Source organism: Pseudophryne corroboree, chromosome 4, assembly GCF_028390025.1.
Source record: "Pseudophryne corroboree isolate aPseCor3 chromosome 4, aPseCor3.hap2, whole genome shotgun sequence".
Lineage (NCBI taxonomy): Eukaryota > Metazoa > Chordata > Amphibia > Anura > Myobatrachidae > Pseudophryne > Pseudophryne corroboree.
In genome coordinates, this window is record NC_086447.1 from 280,395,190 (window position 1) to 280,417,965 (window position 22,776).

A 22,776-nucleotide genomic window follows, 5' to 3' on the forward strand; every position below is an offset into this window, starting at 1 on the left:
ACCCTGTTTGTGGCATTGCAAAGATGCAGCAGAGTGTATAACAGAGCAGGGGGCAGTACATTTGCATTGCCTCAGATTTCACCTTAATGTGTATTACTTTTACAGACTTATCAAATCACTGGGGGTTGACTGCTGCCCTTCCCAATTCTATTGGCTAAGACAGGAATGACGAAAGCAATTAAATAGATTTGTTTTCATGATGGATGTTTCAATGTTCCTTCCAAGAACTGTATCCATGATAAAAAGCCAAAGGTAAGAACATAAGGTAAGAAATAATAATGATGCTGCCTATTTTGTCATTAGTTTTCATTTGCAATGTGAGAATAAAGCATTTGGCTTATGTATTTGGTAGGCTGATCAGCATTTTGTGAGCAGTTGTTTTGAAAACTGCAATTGCACAGAGTAATTTGCCGGCACTGTTGCTGCAATTGAAATATCTTTATTTTACAGCAAAACACAATCCGTGACCAGCAAGTCTGAGCACACTGGGGGTAATTCCAAGTTGATTGCAGCAGGAAATTTTTTAGCAGTTGGGCAAAACCATGTGCACTGCAGGGGGGAGATATAACATTTGCAGAGAGAGTTAGATTTGGGTGGGTTATTTTGTTTCTGTGCAGGGTAAATACTGGCTGCTTTACTTTTACACTGCAATTTAGATTGCAGATTTAACTCACCACACCCAAATCTATCTCTCCCTGCACATGTTATATCTGCCTCCCCTGCAGTGCACATGGTTTTGCCCAACTGCTAAAAAATTTCCTGCTGCGATCAACTCAGAATTACCCCCACTGTTCAGTAAGAGCATTCCTGCTCAGCTAAAGGACTAGGTGTAATGCGAATGCATCACACAGGTTCTGATATACCTGGATAACAGTCACCCTTTTGATACATATGGCCAATCCATGCTAAAATAAAACAATATACTCATTGTTTTAGAATACAGATGGCCCTGTAGAGTATCAAACAAAACAAACATGATCCTTTTTCACTGAACCATATACTTTTATCTAGTTATTATTATTTGTTTTTATTAAAGTTTCATGCACAAAGTTCTCTAAGGGTTTTGTTTAAATAATTATTGCTGTAACCACAGTAATCAGACACAGAGCTCCCTGTCTTTCACTTTCTGAATAATTCCTACTTATCTGTATTGTTCCTTCCTTACCTGTATAACTGCAACGCCTTTTACTCAGAACCACCAACCTCTAGGTCACTAACAAGCAGTGAGAGCGTAACATCTGCCTATTCTCCAAGGCCCCAGCTTACTGCAAGATGGATCAGACTCTCTTTCTTGTGCAGAAGTCATGTGGTGCGTTACATAACAGACGGATCTGAATGCAGTTTACTAATTCATATACTGTACATTACCATCTAATTACTCTTTAATAAAACTCCCGCTCAGTATATGCAAGTAACATTAATTCTACAATTGAATGCAAAAATGCACTTATGTTTAAATAAACATTAACAAAGTTAATGAGCAAATGGGAGCATGCCTGTAACAAATGGAAAACTAATATGGCATTTTTAAAATAGACATTAAATAGACATTAAGAAACTGAAAAAGAAAAAAAAAATGAAGAAATATTACTAACAGAAAACAGAAAAGAGAAGCAAGTGTTAAATGTTTATACTGACATTGGGGGTAATTCCAAGTTGATCACAGCAGCAAATCTGTTAGCAGTTGGGCAAAACCATTTGCACTGCAGGTGTGGCAGATATAACATGTGCAGAGACAGTTAGATTTGGGTGGGGTGTGTTCAAACTGAAATCTAAATTGCACTGTAAAAATAAAGCAGACAGTATTTACCCTGCACAAAAACAAAATAACCCACCCAAATCTATCTCTCTCTGCAAATGTTATATCTGTCCCCCCTGCAGTGCACATGGTTTTGCCCAACTGCTAAGAAATTTGCTATTGCGATCAACTTGGAATTACCCCCATTATTCTTTCAATACTGTACTGTAGGTTGCTGTATTATTGTTGTATAATCATTTAAGCCTTTGCTGTGGAAGGAAAAAGGGGTTCTAACTTGGGATTTGATAAAGTAAAATAAATACTGTAGGAACACTAATACAGGTTGAGTATCCCATATCCAAATATTCCGAAATACGGAATATTTCGAAATATGGACTTTTTTGAGTGAGAGTGAGATAGTGAAACCTTTGGTTTTTGATGGCTCAATGTACACAAACTTTGTTTAATACACAAAGTTATAAAAAATATTGTATTAAATGACCTTCAGGCTGTGTGTATAAGGTGTAAATGAAACATAAATGAATTGTGTGAATGTAGATACACTTTGTTCAATGCACAAAGTTACAAAAAATATTGGCTAAAATTACCTTCAGGCTGTGTGTATAAGGTGTATATGTAACATAAATGCATTCTGTGCTTAGACTTGGCTCCCATCACCATGATATCTCAGTATGGTATGCAATTATTCCAAAATACGGAAAAATCCGATATCCAAAATACCTCTGGTCCCAAGCATTTTGGATAAGAGATACTCAACCTGTGTGTATCATTAACTAATAGCTGGTTAAAACTAGTCCAGTTTACTTGCAGGATAAAAAGTTTACCCGAAATTGGTGAGAGAATATTGCATAATTTGCTTTGTACTGAAATATTGGAGTGGACATTCATATCAGGATCAAACACATATTTCCATATCACCTTATACAATGTTTATAGCAGAATCATCATCATGAATAAATGTAAGAATTTTCTTGAACTTTGAGGATTGTACTATGCTATTATTTAGCTGAGTTGTATTGTATAGTTGTATACGAGTTAACAAGCATGTAATATGGCACATGTGACCTACACACTATTATAGTATACTCCATTTTCTTCTGGCATGTGTCTATTCTTTTGGTAATGGAGCCGCTGTTCTTAGTTTCTGTAGTCTTTCCAACTGATACTCAGCCGTACTGCGCCACAGAGTTCATAACCCTGGTAATTGTCAAAGTAGCACATCATTTACAATGGCAGAGATTGTTCTCTGGCATTCAGGGATTTAGAAAGAAAGCAAATGGCTTCAGCAAAGAAAAGTCAATGGGACAGGTTTCATTTCGTGCTCCATCTGGTTCTCTGACTCTTAGAGATTGAGACTCTCCTGAACTGTTCTCAGATCCAGACGGACTTCTGAGGTACTGTGATCTCTGGAGGAGTTATTGGCACTGGCTTATCACAGCAAGTTCCCCCCTGTAATATTGATCGTGTAAACCACCTTCATTTGCTCATGCAGATGAAGGAACATTGTGTGCCTCAGAAAAGGCTGAAGTTCAAGAGTGTCGTATTCATGGAGTCTATTGCGCTTCGAGCAATACTGTACAATCACTGTTAGGCTTTCTTTATAAGCAAAACAAAGGATTTTATAAACACTTTAACATTACCAAAGAGAGATGTTTTCCTTTGTGGGAAGCATACAGTATGTTTTCGGGTCTCTGAACGCTTTGAAGTAATGGAAACAAAATTCTACTCATTAGAAGTCATTTCTATTTCTGGTGAAAGTTTTCTTTAATGAAATGGCATTTTGTAAACAGTAGAATATTGGTGTGAATCACATTTAAAATCAAAGACCTACATTAGATCTGAAGTCTACCAAAGCTGGAATATCCTCCCATATGTTTTTGTGGGTGCTGAATAAAATAATCCCATAAATTCAGATGTAAGAAATCAATTTCAGAACTGGCACTGACCAATTTGGTGCCATAGACAAGAATTTAGCTGGTGCCCCTTAATGCAGCCAGTACCACCAATAACAATTGAGTTCATATACTTAACTTTAACTATATGTCTTTTTTTATTTTTAAATAAACCAGTGTTAAAAGCACAAAACCAGAATAACTATAATATACATTTTAAGAAAATAAACGCAGAAATATAAATATGCTTTATAATTAAATGTTAATAAATAATAAATATAAATAATAAGGAACTGATTATATACCACACATTACTCCCCGGTACCCATGATTATGTCACACATTACTTCCCAATACACATGAATATGTCACACATTACTCCGCAGTACACATGATTATATCTCACATTACTCCCTAGTACACATGAATATGCCACACATTACTCCCCATTACACATGAATATGTCACACATTACTCCCCAGTACACATGATTATATCACACATTACTACCCCACCAGTACACATGAATATGTCACACATTACTCCCCATTACACATGAATATGTCACACATTACTACCCCAGTACACATGATTATGCCGCACATTACTCCCTAGTACACATGAATATGCCACACATTACTCCCCAGTACACATGAATACTGTATGTCACACATTACTACCCCAGTACACATGATTATGTCACACATCACTCCCTAGTACACTTGAATATGCCACAGATTACTCCCCAGTACACATGATTATGCCACACATTACTCCCCAGTACACATGATTATGTCAGAAATTACTCCCCAGTACACATGAATCCTGTATGTCGCACATTACTACCCCAGTACACATGATTATGTCACACATCACTCCCTAGTACACTTGAATATGCCACAGATTACTCCCCAGTACACATGATTATGCCACACATTACTCCCCAGTACACATGATTATGCCACACATTACTCCACAGTACACATGATTATGTCACACATTACTCCCCAGTACACATGATTATGTCAGAAATTACTCCCCAGTACACATGAATCCTGTATGTCAAACATTACTACCCCAGTACACATGATTATATCACACATCACTCCCTAGTACACTTGAATATGCCACAGATTACTCCCCAGTACACATGATTATGCCACACATTACTCCCCAGTACACATGATTATGCCACACATTACTCCCCAGTACACATGATTATGCCACACATTACTCCCCAGTACACATGATTATGCCACACATTACTCCCCAGTACACATGATTATGCCATACATTACTCCCCAGTACGCATGAATATGTCACACATTACTCCCCAGTACACATGAATACACTGGCGTTTCTATAATGTGTGCAATGGGTGTGGTGCACACGGGCCCCTGGGTCCATGGGGGCCCACACCGCACCCATTGCACCCATTTTAATACTTACCTTTCCGGAGTCCAGCGCCGGGAGCGGCAAACGCGGTGAAAGTCACCGCCAAAATGGCCGCCGCGCATGCGCGGTAGCCAAATTGGTCTCCGGATCATGGCGGGCGCCATGTTTCCGGAGATCTGAGCATGCGCAGTAGACTCCGGCACAGTGCCGGAGTCTACTACGCCGTCTGCAGCACCGTGCAGAGGAGGGGGCCCACCCGGAGGTGCACACGGGCCCCCTCCTCTGTAGAAACGCCCCTGCATGAATATGTCACACATTACTCCCCAGTACACATGAATATGTCACACATTACTCCCCAGTACGCATGAATATGTCACACATTACTCCCCAGTACACATAAATATGTCACACATTACTCCCCAGTACACATGATTATGCCACACATTACTCCCCAGTACACATGAATATGTCACACATTACTGCCCCAGTACACATGATTATGCCACACATTACTTCCTAGCACACATGATTATGTCACATATTACTCCCTAGTACACATGAATATGTCACACATCACTCCCCAGTACACATGAATATGTCACACATTACTGCCCCAGTACACATGATTATGCCACACATTACTCCCCAGTACGCATGAATATGTCACACATTACTGCCCCAGTACACATGATTATGCCACACATTACTTCCTAGCACACATGATTATGTCACATATTACTCCCTAGTACACATGAATATGTCACACATCACTCCCCAGTACACATGAATATGTCACACATTACTCCCCAGTACATATGAATACTGTATGTCACACATTACTCCCCAGTACACATGTATGTCACACATTACTCCCCAGTACTCCCCAGTACACATGTATGTCACACATTACTCCCTAGTACACATGAATATGCCACACATTACTCCCCAGTACACATGATTATGCCACACATTACTCCCCAGTACGCATGAATATGTCACACATTACTGCCCCAGTACACATGATTATGTCACACATTACTCCCCAGTACACATGATTATGTCAGAAATTACTCCCCAGTACACATGAATCCTGTATGTCACACATTACAACCCCAGTACACATGATTATGTCACACATTACTCCCTAGTACACATGAATATGCCACACATTACTCCCCAGTACACATGATTATGCCACACATTACTCCCCAGTACGCATGAGTATGTCACACATTACTTTCTAGTACACATGATTATGTCACACATTACTCCCTAGTACACATGAATATGCCACACATTACTCCCCAGTACACATGATTATGCCACACATTACTCCCCAGTACGCATGAGTATGTCACTCATTACTTTCTAGTACACATGATTATGTCACACATTACTCCCTAGTACACATGAATATGCCACACATTACTCCCCAGTACACATGATTATGCCACACATTACTCCCCAGTACGCATGAGTATGTCACACATTACTTTCTAGTACACATGATTATGTCACATATTACTCCCCAGTACGCATGAGTATGTCACACATTACTTTCTAGTACACATGATTATGTCACACATTACTCCCCAGTACACATGATTATGCCACACATTACTCCCCAGTACGCATGAGTATGTCACACATTACTTTCTAGTACACATGATTATGTCACACATTACTCCCTAGTACACATGAATATGCCACACATTACTCCCCAGTACACATGATTATGCCACACATTACTCCCCAGTACGCATGAGTATGTCACACATTACTTTCTAGTACACATGATTATGTCACATATTACTCCCTAGTACACATGAATATGCCACACATTACTCCCCAGTACACATGATTATGCCACACATTACTCCCCAGTACGCATGAGTATGTCACACATTACTTTCTAGTACACATGATTATGTCACATATTACTCCCCAGTACGCATGAGTATGTCACACATTACTTTCTAGTACACATGATTATGTCACACATTACTCCCCAGTACACATGATTATGCCACACATTACTCCCCAGTACGCATGAGTATGTCACACATCCAGGGTCGGACTGGCCCACAGGGGTACAGGGGAAACCCTCCAGTGGGCCCTACTGCCTGGAGGCCCACCTCCTCTTCTAGGGATCAGGTTCCGGACTGTGAATTATACATTGTTACCTTATGCTGCATATGACTATGGTGTCTTTTTTTACAGTGCATTTCTGGGGTCTGTCTGGTATATTTTCATGCATGCACTAGCAGTATTTACTATATATATATATTTATCAAACAGCCCAGACCATGCACACAAAGTAGAGACTGGCCACACTCCTGAACATGGGTCCCTACTACTGCATTCCCACAGTGGGCCCTTCATGCTCCAGTCCGACACCAGAGCCGAAACTAGGCGGGGGCTAGGGGGGCATGTGACCTGGTCGCCAGACTGGAGGGGGCGCAGAGACTGTCACTTTAACCCCCCCTAACGCCCCCTTCCCTTTGCGGCAGCGATACCTTGTTACAGCCGGCGGAGCTCGCGCCTAGCCAGGCAGGCACACACACCGCATCGCAGCGCATCGCAGAGATGACACTGAAAATAAACTACATCTCCCAGCAGCCTTTGCTGCCGGGAGCTGTACTTTACTTTCAGTTTCATCTCTGCAGCGTGCTGTGATCGGCACAGCAGAGCAGCACTAAGAGGGGGCATGGGGGACAAATTACTACTCCCCCACCCCTCACCCCACTGCTAGAGCCTTTAATCATTGCAGCCACTGCTGCAGTGAACATGAAATTCTAGGTCCAAAAAGGGGGCGGGGCTAAACGGCACTGCACACACAGTGCCACCATGCCAGCCAGCAACAGCGTGGGAGAGAGGAGGGGAGAAGAGCAGCACAGCCTTAACAGTGAGTATAACTCAGGGAAGGGCACTGTATGTTTCTTTGACTGCTATATGTGTGTATGAATGTGTGCATGTGTGTGATTGTATGTGATTAGGTGTGTCACTACATATCTGTATGGGTGTGGTATGCGTGACCGGGCATACCGACGCTGGTATCCCGGGAGCGGAATGTCGTCGGGGGGATGGGGGGGTGGCGAGCGCAGCAAGCCCCTTTGCAGGCTCGCTGGGGAGGGTCCCTGTTGGTCAGCATGCAGGTGTAAGTAGATACAGAAGTAAAAGATGCGGCACTGAAGCTGGTTCTCTGTAATTAAGAGACACACACGGTCCTGCGTTTCAAATGCAGGACCGTGTGTGTCTCTTAATTACGGAGAATCAGCTTCAGTGCCGCATCTTTTGCTGCTATATATATATATACATATATATTAGAGATGAGCGGGTTCGGTTTCTCTGAATCCGAACCCGCCAGAACTTCATGTTTTTTTTCACGGGTCCGAGCGACTCGGATCTTCCCGCCTTGCTCGGTTAACCCGAGCGCGCCCGAACGTCATCATGACGCTGTCGGATTCTCGCGAGGCTCGGATTCTATTGCGAGACTCGGATTCTATATAAGGAGCCGCGCGTCGCCGCCATTTTCACACGTGCATTGAGATTGATAGGGAGAGGACGTGGCTGGCGTCCTCTCCATTTAGATTATAAGAGACTGAGAGAGATTTACTGGAGCTGACTAGGAGGAGTACTGTTACTGTAGAAGTGTAGAGACTGAGTGGAGAGAGTTTACTAGTGAGGACAGTGCAGTTTACTTTATAATCCGTTCTCTGCCTGAAAAAAGCGATACACAGCACACAGTGACTCAGTCACATACCATATCTGTGTGCACTGCTCAGGCTCAGGCCAGTGTGCTGCATCATCTATTATCTATCTATATATAATATTATATATATCTGTCTGACTGCTCAGCTCACACAGCTTATAATTGTGGGGGAGACTGGGGAGCACTACTGCAGTGCCAGTTATAGGTTATAGCAGGAGCCAGGAGTACATAATATATTATATAGTGAGTGACCACCAGACACACAGTGCAGTTTATTTAATATATCCGTTCTCTGCCTGAAAAAAGCGATACACACAGTGACTCAGTCAGTCACATACCATATCTGTGTGCACTGCTCAGGCTCAGGCCAGTGTGCTGCATCATCTATTATCTATATATAATATTATATATATCTGTCTGACTGCTCAGCTCACACAGCTTATAATTGTGGGGGAGACTGGGGAGCACTACTGCAGTGCCAGTTATAGGTTATAGCAGGAGCCAGGAGTACATAATATATTATATAGTGAGTGACCACCAGACACACAGTGCAGTTTATTTAATATATCCGTTCTCTGCCTGAAAAAAGCGATACACACAGTGACTCAGTCAGTCACATACCATATCTGTGTGCACTGCTCAGGCTCAGGCCAGTGTGCTGCATCATCTATTATCTATATTTAATATTATATATATCTGTCTGACTGCTCAGCTCACACAGCTTATAATTGTGGGGGAGACTGGGGAGCACTACTGCAGTGCCAGTTATAGGTTATAGCAGGAGCCAGGAGTACATAATATATTATATAGTGAGTGACCACCAGACACACAGTGCAGTTTATTTAATATATCCGTTCTCTGCCTGAAAAAAGCGATACACACAGTGACTCAGTCAGTCACATACCATATCTGTGTGCACTGCTCAGGCTCAGGCCAGTGTGCTGCATCATCTATTATCTATATATAATATTATATATATCTGTCTGACTGCTCAGCTCACACAGCTTATAATTGTGGGGTAGACTGGGGAGCACTACTGCAGTGCCAGTTATAGGTTATAGCAGGAGCCAGGAGTACATAATATATTATATAGTGAGTGACCACCAGACACACAGTGCAGTTTATTTAATATATCCGTTCTCTGCCTGAAAAAAGCGATACACACAGTGACTCAGTCAGTCACATACCATATCTGTGTGCACTGCTCAGGCTCAGGCCAGTGTGCTGCATCATCTATTATCTATATTTAATATTATATATATCTGTCTGACTGCTCAGCTCACACAGCTTATAATTGTGGGGGAGACTGGGGAGCACTACTGCAGTGCCAGTTATAGGTTATAGCAGGAGCCAGGAGTACATAATATATTATATAGTGAGTGACCACCAGACACACAGTGCAGTTTATTTAATATATCCGTTCTCTGCCTGAAAAAAGCGATACACACAGTGACTCAGTCAGTCACATACCATATCTGTGTGCACTGCTCAGGCTCAGGCCAGTGTGCTGCATCATCTATATATATTATATATCTGTCTGACTGCTCAGCTCACACAGCTTATAATTGTGGGGGAGACTGGGGAGCACTACTGCAGTGCCAGTTATAGGTTATAGCAGGAGCCAGGAGTACATATTATATTAAAATTAAACAGTGCACACTTTTGCTGCAGGAGTGCCACTGCCAGTGTGACTGACCAGTGACCTGACCACACTGACCACCAGTATAGTTAGTAGTATACTTATATTGTGATTGCCTGAAAAAGTTAAACACTCGTCGTGTGACTTCACTTGTGTGTTTTTTTTTTTTATTCTATAAAAATAAAACTCATTCTGCTGACAGACAGTGTCCAGCAGGTCCGTCATTATATAATATATAATATATACCTGTCCGGCTGCAGTAGTGATATATATATATTTTTTATATCATTTATCATCCAGTCGCAGCAGACACAGTACGGTAGTTCACGGCTGTGGCTACCTCTGTGTCTCTGCACTCGGCAGGCAGTCCGTCCATAATTGTAATACCACCTAACCGTGGATTTTTTTCATTCTTCTTTATACATACATAGTTACATAGACATCTTCTCTTTATCAACCAGTCTATATTAGCTGCAGACACAGTACAGTACGGTAGTTCACGGCTGTGGCTACCTCTGTGTCTGCACTCGGCAGGCAGTCCGTCCATAATTGTATACCACCTAACCGTGGTTTTTTTTCATTCTTCTTTATACATACATAGTTACATAGACATCTTCTCTTTATCAACCAGTCTATATTAGCTGCAGACACAGTACAGTACGGTAGTTCACGGCTGTGGCTACCTCTGTGTCTGCACTCGGCAGGCAGTCCGTCCATAATTGTATACCACCTAACCGTGGATTTTTTTCAGTCTTCTTTATACATACATAGTTACATAGACATCTTCTCTTTATCAACCAGTCTATATTAGCTGCAGACACAGTACAGTACGGTAGTTCACGGCTGTGGCTACCTCTGTGTCTGCAGTCGGCAGGCAGTCCATAATTGTATACTAGTATCCATCTCCATTGTTTACCTGAGGTGCCTTTTAGTTGTGCCTATTAAAATATGGAGAACAAAAATGTTGAGGTTCCAAAATTAGGGAAAGATCAAGATCCACTTCCACCTCGTGCTGAAGCTGCTGCCACTAGTCATGGCCGAGACGATGAAATGCCAGCAACGTCGTCTGCCAAGGCCGATGCCCAATGTCATAGTACAGAGCATGTCAAATCCAAAACACCAAATATCAGAAAAAAAAGGACTCCAAAACCTAAAATAAAATTGTCGGAGGAGAAGCGTAAACTTGCCAATATGCCATTTACCACACGGAGTGGCAAGGAATGGCTGAGGCCCTGGCCTATGTTCATGGCTAGTGGTTCAGCTTCACATGAGGATGGAAGCACTCAGCCTCTCGCTAGAAAAATGAAAAGACTCAAGCTGGCAAAAGCAGCACAGCAAAGAACTGTGCATTCTTCGAAATCCCAAATCCACAAGGAGAGTCCAATTGTGTCGGTTGCGATGCCTGACCTTCCCAACACTGGACGTGAAGAGCATGCGCCTTCCACCATTTGCACGCCCCCTGCAAGTGCTGGAAGGAGCACCCGCAGTCCAGTTCCTGATAGTCAGATTGAAGATGTCAGTGTTGAAGTACACCAGGATGAGGAGGATATGGGTGTTGCTGGCGCTGGGGAGGAAATTGACCAGGAGGATTCTGATGGTGAGGTGGTTTGTTTAAGTCAGGCACCCGGGGAGACACCTGTTGTCCGTGGGAGGAATATGGCCGTTGACATGCCAGGTGAAAATACCAAAAAAATCAGCTCTTCGGTGTGGAGGTATTTCACCAGAAATGCGGACAACAGGTGTCAAGCCGTGTGTTCCCTTTGTCAAGCTGTAATAAGTAGGGGTAAGGACGTTAACCACCTCGGAACATCCTCCCTTATACGTCACCTGCAGCGCATTCATAATAAGTCAGTGACAAGTTCAAAAACTTTGGGTGACAGCGGAAGCAGTCCACTGACCAGTAAATCCCTTCCTCTTGTAACCAAGCTCACGCAAACCACCCCACCAACTCCCTCAGTGTCAATTTCCTCCTTCCCCAGGAATGCCAATAGTCCTGCAGGCCATGTCACTGGCAATTCTGACGAGTCCTCTCCTGCCTGGGATTCCTCCGATGCATCCTTGCGTGTAACGCCTACTGCTGCTGGCGCTGCTGTTGCTGCCGCTGGGAGTCGATGGTCATCCCAGAGGGGAAGTCGTAAGCCCACTTGTACTACTTCCAGTAAGCAATTGACTGTTCAACAGTCCTTTGCGAGGAAGATGAAATATCACAGCAGTCATCCTACTGCAAAGCGGATAACTGAGGCCTTGACAACTATGTTGGTGTTAGACGTGCGTCCGGTATCCGCCGTTAGTTCACAGGGAACTAGACAATTTATTGAGGCAGTGTGCCCCCGTTACCAAATACCATCTAGGTTCCACTTCTCTAGGCAGGCGATACCGAGAATGTACACGGACGTCAGAAAAAGACTCACCAGTGTCCTAAAAAATGCAGTTGTACCCAATGTCCACTTAACCACGGACATGTGGACAAGTGGAGCAGGGCAGGGTCAGGACTATATGACTGTGACAGCCCACTGGGTAGATGTATGGACTCCCGCCGCAAGAACAGCAGCGGCGGCACCAGTAGCAGCATCTCGCAAACGCCAACTCTTTCCTAGGCAGGCTACGCTTTGTATCACCGCTTTCCAGAATACGCACACAGCTGAAAACCTCTTACGGCAACTGAGGAAGATCATCGCGGAATGGCTTACCCCAATTGGACTCTCCTGTGGATTTGTGGCATCGGACAACGCCAGCAATATTGTGTGTGCATTAAATATGGGCAAATTCCAGCACGTCCCATGTTTTGCACATACCTTGAATTTGGTGGTGCAGAATTTTTTAAAAAACGACAGGGGCGTGCAAGAGATGCTGTCGGTGGCCAGAAGAATTGCGGGACACTTTCGGCGTACAGGCACCACGTACAGAAGACTGGAGCACCACCAAAAACTACTGAAACTGCCCTGCCATCATCTGAAGCAAGAAGTGGTAACGAGGTGGAATTCAACCCTCTATATGCTTCAGAGGTTGGAGGAGCAGCAAAAGGCCATTCAAGCCTATACAATTGAGCACGATATAGGAGGTGGAATGCACCTGTCTCAAGTGCAGTGGAGAATGATTTCAACGTTGTGCAAGGTTCTGATGCCCTTTGAACTTGCCACACGTGAAGTCAGTTCAGACACTGCCAGCCTGAGTCAGGTCATTCCCCTCATCAGGCTTTTGCAGAAGAAGCTGGAGGCATTGAAGAAGGAGCTAAAAGGGAGCGATTCCGCTAGGCATGTGGGACTTGTGGATGCAGCCCTTAATTCGCTTAACAAGGATTCACGGGTGGTCAATCTGTTGAAATCAGAGCACTACATTTTGGCCACCGTGCTCGATCCTAGATTTAAAGCCTACCTTGGATCTCTCTTTCCGGCAGACACAAGTCTGCTGGGGTTGAAAGACCTGCTGGTGACAAAATTGTCAAGTCAAGCGGAACGCGACCTGTCAACATCTCCTCCTTCACATTCTCCCGCAACTGGGGGTGCGAGGAAAAGGCTCAGAATTCTGAGCCCACCCGCTGGCGGTGATGCAGGGCAGTCTGGAGCGACTGCTGATGCTGACATCTGGTCCGGACTGAAGGACCTGACAACGATTACGGACATGTCGTCTACTGTCACTGCATATGATTCTCTCAACATTGATAGAATGGTGGAGGATTATATGAGTGACCACATCCAAGTAGGCACGTCACACAGTCCGTACTTATACTGGCAGGAAAAAGAGGCAATTTGGAGGCCCTTGCACAAACTGGCTTTATTCTACCTAAGTTGCCCTCCCACAAGTGTGTACTCCGAAAGAGTGTTTAGTGCCGCCGCTCACCTTGTCAGCAATCGGCGTACGAGGTTACATCCAGAAAATGTGGAGAAGATGATGTTCATTAAAATGAATTATAATCAATTCCTCCGCGGAGACATTGACCAGCAGCAATTGCCTCCACAAAGTACACAGGGAGCTGAGATGGTGGATTCCAGTGGGGACGAATTGATAATCTGTGAGGAGGGGGATGTACACGGTGATATATCGGAGGGTGAAGATGAGGTGGACATCTTGCCTCTGTAGAGCCAGTTTGTGCAAGGAGAGATTAATTGCTTCTTTTTTTGGGGGGGTCCAAACCAACCCGTCATATCAGTCACAGTCGTGTGGCAGACCCTGTCACTGAAATGATGGGTTGGTTAAAGTGTGCATGTCCTGTTTTGTTTATACAACATAAGGGTGGGTGGGAGGGCCCAAGGACAATTCCATCTTGCACCTCTTTTTTCTTTTCTTTTTCTTTGCATCATGTGCTGATTGGGGAGGGTTTTTTGGAAGGGACATCCTGCGTGACACTGCAGTGCCACTCCTAGATGGGCCCGGTGTTTGTGTCGGCCACTAGGGTCGCTAATCTTACTCACACAGTCAGCTACCTCATTGCGCCTCTTTTTTTCTTTGCGTCATGTGCTGTTTGGGGAGGGTTTTTTGGAAGGGACATCCTGCGTGACACTGCAGTGCCACTCCTAGATGGGCCCGGTGTTTGTGTCGGCCACTAGGGTCGCTAATCTTACTCACACAGCTACCTCATTGCGCCTCTTTTTTTCTTTGCGTCATGTGCTGTTTGGGGAGGGTTTTTTGGAAGGGACATCCTGCGTGACACTGCAGTGCCACTCCTAGATGGGCCCGGTGTTTGTGTCGGCCACTAGGGTCGCTAATCTTACTCACACAGCTACCTCATTGCGCCTCTTTTTTTCTTTGCGTCATGTGCTGTTTGGGGAGGGTTTTTTGGAAGGGCCATCCTGCGTGACACTGCAGTGCCACTCCTAGATGGGCCCGGTGTTTGTGTCGGCCACTAGGGTCGCTAATCTTACTCACACAGCTACCTCATTGCGCCTCTTTTTTTCTTTGCGTCATGTGCTGTTTGGGGAGGGTTTTTTGGAAGGGACATCCTGCGTGACACTGCAGTGCCACTCCTAGATGGGCCCGGTGTTTGTGTCGGCCACTAGGGTCGCTTATCTTACTCACACAGCGACCTCGGTGCAAATTTTAGGACTAAAAATAATATTGTGAGGTGTGAGGTATTCAGAATAGACTGAAAATGAGTGTAAATTATGGTTTTTGAGGTTAATAATACTTTGGGATCAAAATGACCCCCAAATTCTATGATTTAAGCTGTTTTTTAGTGTTTTTTGAAAAAAACACCCGAATCCAAAACACACCCGAATCCGACAAAAAAAATTCGGTGAGGTTTTGCCAAAACGCGTTCGAACCCAAAACACGGCCGCGGAACCGAACCCAAAACCAAAACACAAAACCCGAAAAATTTCAGGCGCTCATCTCTATATATATATATATATATACATATACACTTGAATGCGAGGGGGGGCGCTAAGTTAATGGCTTGCCCCGGGTGCCAAAACTCCTAGTTTCGGCCCTGCCGACACTGCATACATTCCTTCCCCAGTACACGTGATTATACTAGTGATGAGCACCGGAAATTTTTCGGGTTTTGTGTTTTGGTTTTGGGTTCGGTTCCGCAGCCGTGTTTTGGGTTCGAACGCGTTTTGGCAAAACCTCAACGAATTTTTTTTGTCGGATTCGGGTGTGTTTTGGATTCGGTTTTTTTTTCCAAAAAACCCTAAAAAACTGCTTAAATCATAGAATTTGGGGGTCATTTTGATCCCAAAGTATTATTAACCTCAATAACCATAATCAATAACCATAATTTCCACTCATTTTCAGTCTATTCTGAACACCTCACACCTCACAATATTATTTTTAGTCCTAAAATTTGCACCGAGGTCGCTGGATGACTAAGCTCAGCGACCCAAGTGGCCGACACAAACACCTGGCCCATCTAGGAGTGGCACTGCAGTGTCACGCAGGATGGCCCTTCCAAAATACACTCCCCAAACAGCACATGACGCAAAGAAAAAAAGAGGCGCAATGAGGTAGCTGTGTGAGTAAGATAAGCGACCCAAGTGGCCGACACAAACACCTGGCCCATCTAGGAGTGGCACTGCAGTGTCACACAGGATGGCCCTTCCAAAAAACACTCCCCAAACAGCACATGACGCAAAGAAGAAAAAAAAGAGGCGCAATGAGGTAGCTGTGTGACTAAGATAAGCGACCCAAGTGGCCGACACAAACACCTGGCCCATCTAGGAGTGGCACTGCAGTGTCACGCAGGATGGCCCTTCAAAAAACTACTCCCCAAACAGCACATGACGCAAAGAAAAAAAGAGGCGCAATGAGGTAGCTGTGTGACTAAGATAAGCGACCCTAGTGGCCGACACAAACACCTGGCCCATCTAGGAGTGGCACTGCAGTGTCACGCAGGATGGCCCTTCCAAAAAACACTCCCCAAACAGCACATGACGCAAAGAAAAAAAGAGGCGCAATGAGGTAGCTGTGTGAGTAAGATAAGCGACCCAAGTGGCCGACACAAACACCTGGCCCATCTAGGAGTGGCACTGCAGTGTCACGCAGGCTGGCCCTTCAAAAAACTACTCCCCAAACAGCACATGACGCAAAGAAGAAAAAAAAGAGGCGCAATGAGGTAGCTGTGTGACTAAGCTAAGCGACCCTAGTGGCCGACACAAACACCTGGCCCATCTAGGAGTGGCACTGCAGTGTCACGCAGGATGGCCCTTCCAAAAAACACCCCCCAAACAGCACATGACGCAAAGAAAAAAGAGGCGCAATGAGGTAGATGTGTGACTAAGCTAAGCGACCCTAGTGGCCGACACAAACAGCTGGCCCATCTAGGAGTGTCACTGCAGTGTCACGCAGGATGGCCCTTCCAAAAAACACCCCCAAACAGCACATGACGCAAAGAAAAATGAAAGAAAAAAGAGGTGCAAGATGGAATTGTCCTTGGGCCCTCCCACCCACCCTTATGTTGTATGAACAGGACATGCACACTTTAACCAACCCATCATTTCAGGCACAGGGTCTGCCACACGACTGTGACTGAAATGACGGGTTGGTTTGGACCCCCACCAAAAAAGAAGCAATTAATCTCTCCTTGCACAAACTGGCTCTACAGAGGCAAGATGTCCACCTCATCATCATCCTCCGATATATCACCGTGTACATCCCCCTCCTCACAGATTATCAATTCGTCCCCACTGGAATCCACCATCTCAGCTCCCTGTGTACTTTGTGGAGGCAATCGCTGCTGGTGAATGTCTCCACGGAGGAATTGATTATAATTCATTTTAATGAACATCATCTTCTCCACATTTTCTGGATGTAACCTCGTACGCCGATTGCTGACAAGGTGAGCGGCGGCACTAAACACTCTTTCGGAGTACACACTTGTGGGAGGGCAACTTAGGTAGAATAAAGCCAGTTTGTGCAAGGGCCTCCAAATTGCCTCTTTTTCCTGCCAGTATAAGTACGGACTGTCTGACGTGCCTACTTGGATGCGGTCACTCATATAATCCTCCACCATTCTTTCAATGGGGAGAGAATCATATGCAGTGACAGTAGACGACATGTCCGTAATCGTTGTCAGGTCCTTCAGTCCAGACCAGATGTCAGCATCAGCAGTCGCTCCAGACTGCCCTGCATCACCGCCAGCGGGTGGGCTCGGAATTCTGAGCCTTTTCCTCGCACCCCCAGTTGCGGGAGAATGTGAAGGAGGAGATGTTGACAGGTCGCGTTCCACTTGACTTGACAATTTTCTCACCAGCAGTTCTTTGAACCCCAGCAGACTTGTGTCTGCCGGAAAGAGAGATCCAAGGTAGGTTTTAAATCTAGGATCGAGCACGGTGGCCAAAATGTAGTGCTCTGATTTCAACAGATTGACCACCCGTGAATCCTTGTTAAGCGAATTGAGGGCTCCATCCACAAGTCCCACATGCCTAGCGGAATCGCTCTGTGTTAGCTCCTCCTTCAATGTCTCCAGCTTCTTCTGCAAAAGCCTGATGAGGGGAATGACCTGACTCAGGCTGGCAGTGTCTGAACTGACTTCACGTGTGGCAAGTTCAAAAGGTTGCAGAACCTTGCACAACGTTGAAATCATTCTCCACTGCGCTTGAGACAGGTGCATTCCACCTCTTATATCGTGGTCAGTTGTATAGGCTTGAATGGCCTTTTGCTGCTCCTCCAACCTCTGAAGCATATAGAGGGTTGAATTCCACCTCGTTACCACTTCTTGCTTCAGATGATGGCAGGGCAGGTTCAGGCGTTTTTGGTGGTGCTCCAGTCTTCTGTACGTGGTGCCTGTACGCCGAAAGTGTCCCGCAATTCTTCTGGCCACCGACAGCATCTCTTGCACGCCCCTGTCGTTTTTTAAAAAATTCTGCACCACCAAATTCAAGGTATGTGCAAAACATGGGACGTGCTGGAATTTGCCCAGATTTAATGCACACACAATATTGCTGGCGTTGTCCGATGCCACAAATCCACAGGAGAGTCCAATTGGGGTAAGCCATTCTGCGATGATCTTCCTCAGTTGCCGTAAGAGGTTTTTAGCTGTGTGCGTATTCTGGAAAGCGGTGATACAAAGCGTAGCCTGCCTAGGAACGAGTTGGCGTTTGCGAGATGCTGCTACTGGTGCCGCCGCTGCTGTTCTTGCGGCGGGAGTCAATACATCTACCCAGTGGGCTGTCACAGTCATATAGTCCTGAGTCTGCCCTGCTCCACTTGTCCACATGTCCGTGGTTAAGTGGACATTGGGTACAACTGCATTTTTTAGGACACTGGTGAGTCTTTTTCGGTATCGCCTGCCTAGAGAAATGGAACCTAGATGGTATTTGGTACCGGGGACACAGTATCTCAAACAAGTCTATAGTTGGCTCTGCAGTAATGATGGATACCGGAACCACGTTTCTCACTGCCCAGGCTGCCAAGGCCTCAGTTATCCGCTTTGCAGCAGGATGACTGCTGTGATATTTCATCTTCCTCGCAAAGGACTGTTGGACAGTCAATTGCTTGGTGGAAGTAGTAAAAGTGGTCTTACGACTTCCCCTCTGGGATGACCATCGACTCCCAGCAGCAACAACAGCAGCGCCAGCAGCAGTAGGCGTTACACGCAAGGATGCATCGGAGGAATCCCAGGCAGGAGAGGACTCGTCAGAATTGCCAGTGACATGGCCTGCAGGACTATTGGCATTCCTGGGGAAGGAGGAAATTGACACTGAGGGAGTTGGTGGGGTGGTTTGCGTGAGCTTGGTTACAAGAGGAAGGGATTTACTGGTCAGTGGACTGCTTCCGCTGTCGCCCAAAGTTTTAGAACTTGTCACTGACTTATGATGAATGCGCTGCAGGTGACGTATAAGGGAGGATGTTCCGAGGTGGTTAACGTCCTTACCCCTACTTATTACAGCTTGACAAAGGCAACACACGGCTTGACAAATGTTGTCCGCATTTCTGTTGAAATACTTCCACACCGAAGAGCTTATTTTTTTGGTATTTTCACCTGGCATGTCAATGGCCATATTCCTCCCACGGACAACAGGTGTCTCCCCGGGTGCCTGACTTAAACAAACCACCTCACCATCAGAATCCTCCTGGTCAATTTCCTCCCCAGCGCCAGCAACACCCATATCCTCCTCATCCTGGTGTACTTCAACACTGACATCTTCAATCTGACTATCAGGAACTGGACTGCGGGTGCTCCTTCCAGCACTTGCAGGGGGCGTGCAAATGGTGTAAGGCGCATGCTCTTCACGTCCAGTGTTGGGAAGGTCAGGCATCGCAACCGACACAATTGGACTCTCCTTGTGGATTTGGGATTTCGAAGAACGCACAGTTCTTTGCTGTGCTTTTGCCAGCTTGAGTCTTTTCATTTTTCTAGCGAGAGGCTGAGTGCTTCCATCCTCATGTGAAGCTGAACCACTAGCCATGAACATAGGCCAGGGCCTCAGCCGTTCCTTGCCACTCCGTGTGGTAAATGGCATATTTGCAAGTTTACGCTTCTCCGACGACAATTTTATTTTAGATTTTTGAGTCCTTTTTTTACTGATATTTGGTGTTTTGGATTTTACATGCTCTGTACTATGACATTGGGCATCGGCCTTGGCAGACGACGTTGATGGCATTTCATCGTCTCGGCCATGACTAGTGGCAGCAGCTTCAGCACGAGGTGGAAGTCGATCTTGATCTTTCCCTATTTTTGGAACCTCAACATTTTTGTTCTCCATATTTTAATAGGCACAACTAAAAGGCACCTCAGGTAAACAATGGAGATGGATGGATACTAGTATACTTATGGATGGACGAGCGACTGCCGACACAGAGGTAGCTACAGCCGTGGACTACCGTACTGCGTCTGCTGCTAATATAGACTGGATGATAATGATATAAAAAATATATATATATCACTACTGCAGCCGGACAGGTATATATTATATAATGACGGACCTGCTGAACACTGTCAGCAGCACTGCAGACTCCTAAAGTAAGCTACTAGTTAACTAGTAGTATCAAGAAGATAGAAAAAAAAAAAACACCACAGGTAGGTGGTATACAATTATGGATGGACGAGCGACTGCCGACACAGAGGTAGCTACAGCCGTGGACTACCGTACTGCGTCTGCTGCTAATATAGACTGGATGATAATGATATAAAAAATATATATATATCACTACTGCAGCCGGACAGGTATATATTATATAATGACGGACCTGCTGGACACTGTCAGCAGCACTGCAGACTCCTAAAGTAAGCAACTAGTAGTATCAAGAAGATAGAAAAAAAAAAAAACACCACAGGTAGGTATGGATGGACGAGCGACTGCCGACACAGAGGTAGCTACAGCCGTGGACTACCGTACTGCGTCTGCTGCTAATATAGACTGGATGATAATGATATAAAAAATATATATATATCACTACTGCAGCCGGACAGGTATATATTATATAATGACGGACCTGCTGGACACTGTCAGCAGCACTGCAGACTCCTAAAGTAAGCTACTAGTTAACTAGTAGTATCAAGAAGATAGAAAAAAAAAAAAAACACCACAGGTAGGTGGTATACAATTATGGATGGACGAGCGACTGCCGACACAGAGGTAGCTACAGCCGTGGACTTCCGTACTGCGTCTGCTGCTAATATAGACTGGATGATAATGATATAAAAAATATATATATATCACTACTGCAGCCGGACAGGTATATATTATAATGACGGACCTGCTGGACACTGTCAGCACTGCAGACTTCTAAAGTAAGCTACTAGTATCAAGAAGATAGAAAAAAAAAAACCACAGGTAGGTGGTATACAATTATGGATGGACGAGCGACTGCCGACACAGAGGTAGCTACAGCCGTGGACTACCGTACTGCGTCTGCTGCAAATATAGACTGGATGATAATGATATAAAAAATATATATATATATCACTACTGCAGCCGGACAGGTATATATTATATAATTAATGACGGACCTGCTGGACACTGTCAGCAGAATGCGTTTATAGAATAAAAACACCACACGACGAGTGTTTAACTTTTTCAGGCAGACAATCACAATATACTGGTGGTCAGACAGTGGTCACTGGTCAGTCACACTGGCAGTGGCACTCTGGCAGCAAAAGTGTGCACTGTTAAATAATATGTACTCCTGCTACTGCTCCCCAGTCTCCCCCACAATTAAGCTGTGTGAGCACTGAGCACTCAGCACAGTCAGATATACATAGATGATGCAGCACACTGAGGCTGAGCACAGATATGGTATACTGTTACTGTGTCACTGTGTATCGTTTTTTTTCAGGCAGAGAACGGATTATATAAAATAATAATATAATAAAACTGCACTGGTGGTCACTGGTCAGTCACTAGTAAACTCTGCACTCTCTGAGTACTCCTAAGCTCCAGTAAATCAAGTGTCTCACTCTCACTCTCTCTCTTCTAATCTAAATGGAGAGGACGCCAGCCACGTCCTCTCCCTATGAATCTCAATGCACGTGTGAAAATGGCGGCGACGCGCGGCTCCTTATATAGAATCCGAGTCTCGCGATAGAATCCGAGCCTCGCGAGAATCCGACAGCGGAATGATGACGTTCGGGCGCGCTCGGGTTAACCGAGCAAGGCGGGAGGATCCGAGCCTGCTCGGACCCGTGTAAAAAAAGCTGAAGTTCGGGCGGGTTCGGATTCCGAGGAACCGAACCCGCTCATCACTAGATTATACCACACATTACTCCACAGTACACATGATTACTCAACACATTACTCCCCAGTACACATGATTATGCCACACTTTACTACCCCAGTACACATGCATATGCCACACATTACTTCTGCAGTACACATGATTATGCCACACATTTCTCCCCAGTACACATGATTACTCCACACATTACTCCCCAGTACACATGATTACTTCACACATAGGTACAGTTATGTGATGGTGGTGGACAGGGTTGTGTTCTGTTTGC

At 44.9% G+C, this 22,776-nt stretch overlaps 1 protein-coding gene across 3 annotated transcripts in view; it reads left to right on the plus strand.

Moving 5' to 3' along the window:
• The first annotated feature begins 204 nt into the window (after positions 1–204).
• LOC134909375 (otolin-1-like) overlaps positions 205–22,776 on the plus strand; it is a 113,723-nt gene continuing 91,151 nt past the window's right edge. Inside the window, exon 1 of one of the 3 annotated variants that reach the window (XM_063916179.1) lies at positions 205–265. Coding sequence is in view for 1 of the 3 variants with exons in the window: in XM_063916178.1 (XP_063772248.1) it covers positions 7,894–7,951 (58 nt within the window). In the remaining 2 variants the exon portion in view is untranslated. Of the gene's footprint in view, positions 266–7,691; positions 7,952–22,776 lie in introns of those variants that run through there. The other 2 variants (XM_063916180.1, XM_063916178.1) reach the window with 2 other exon arrangements.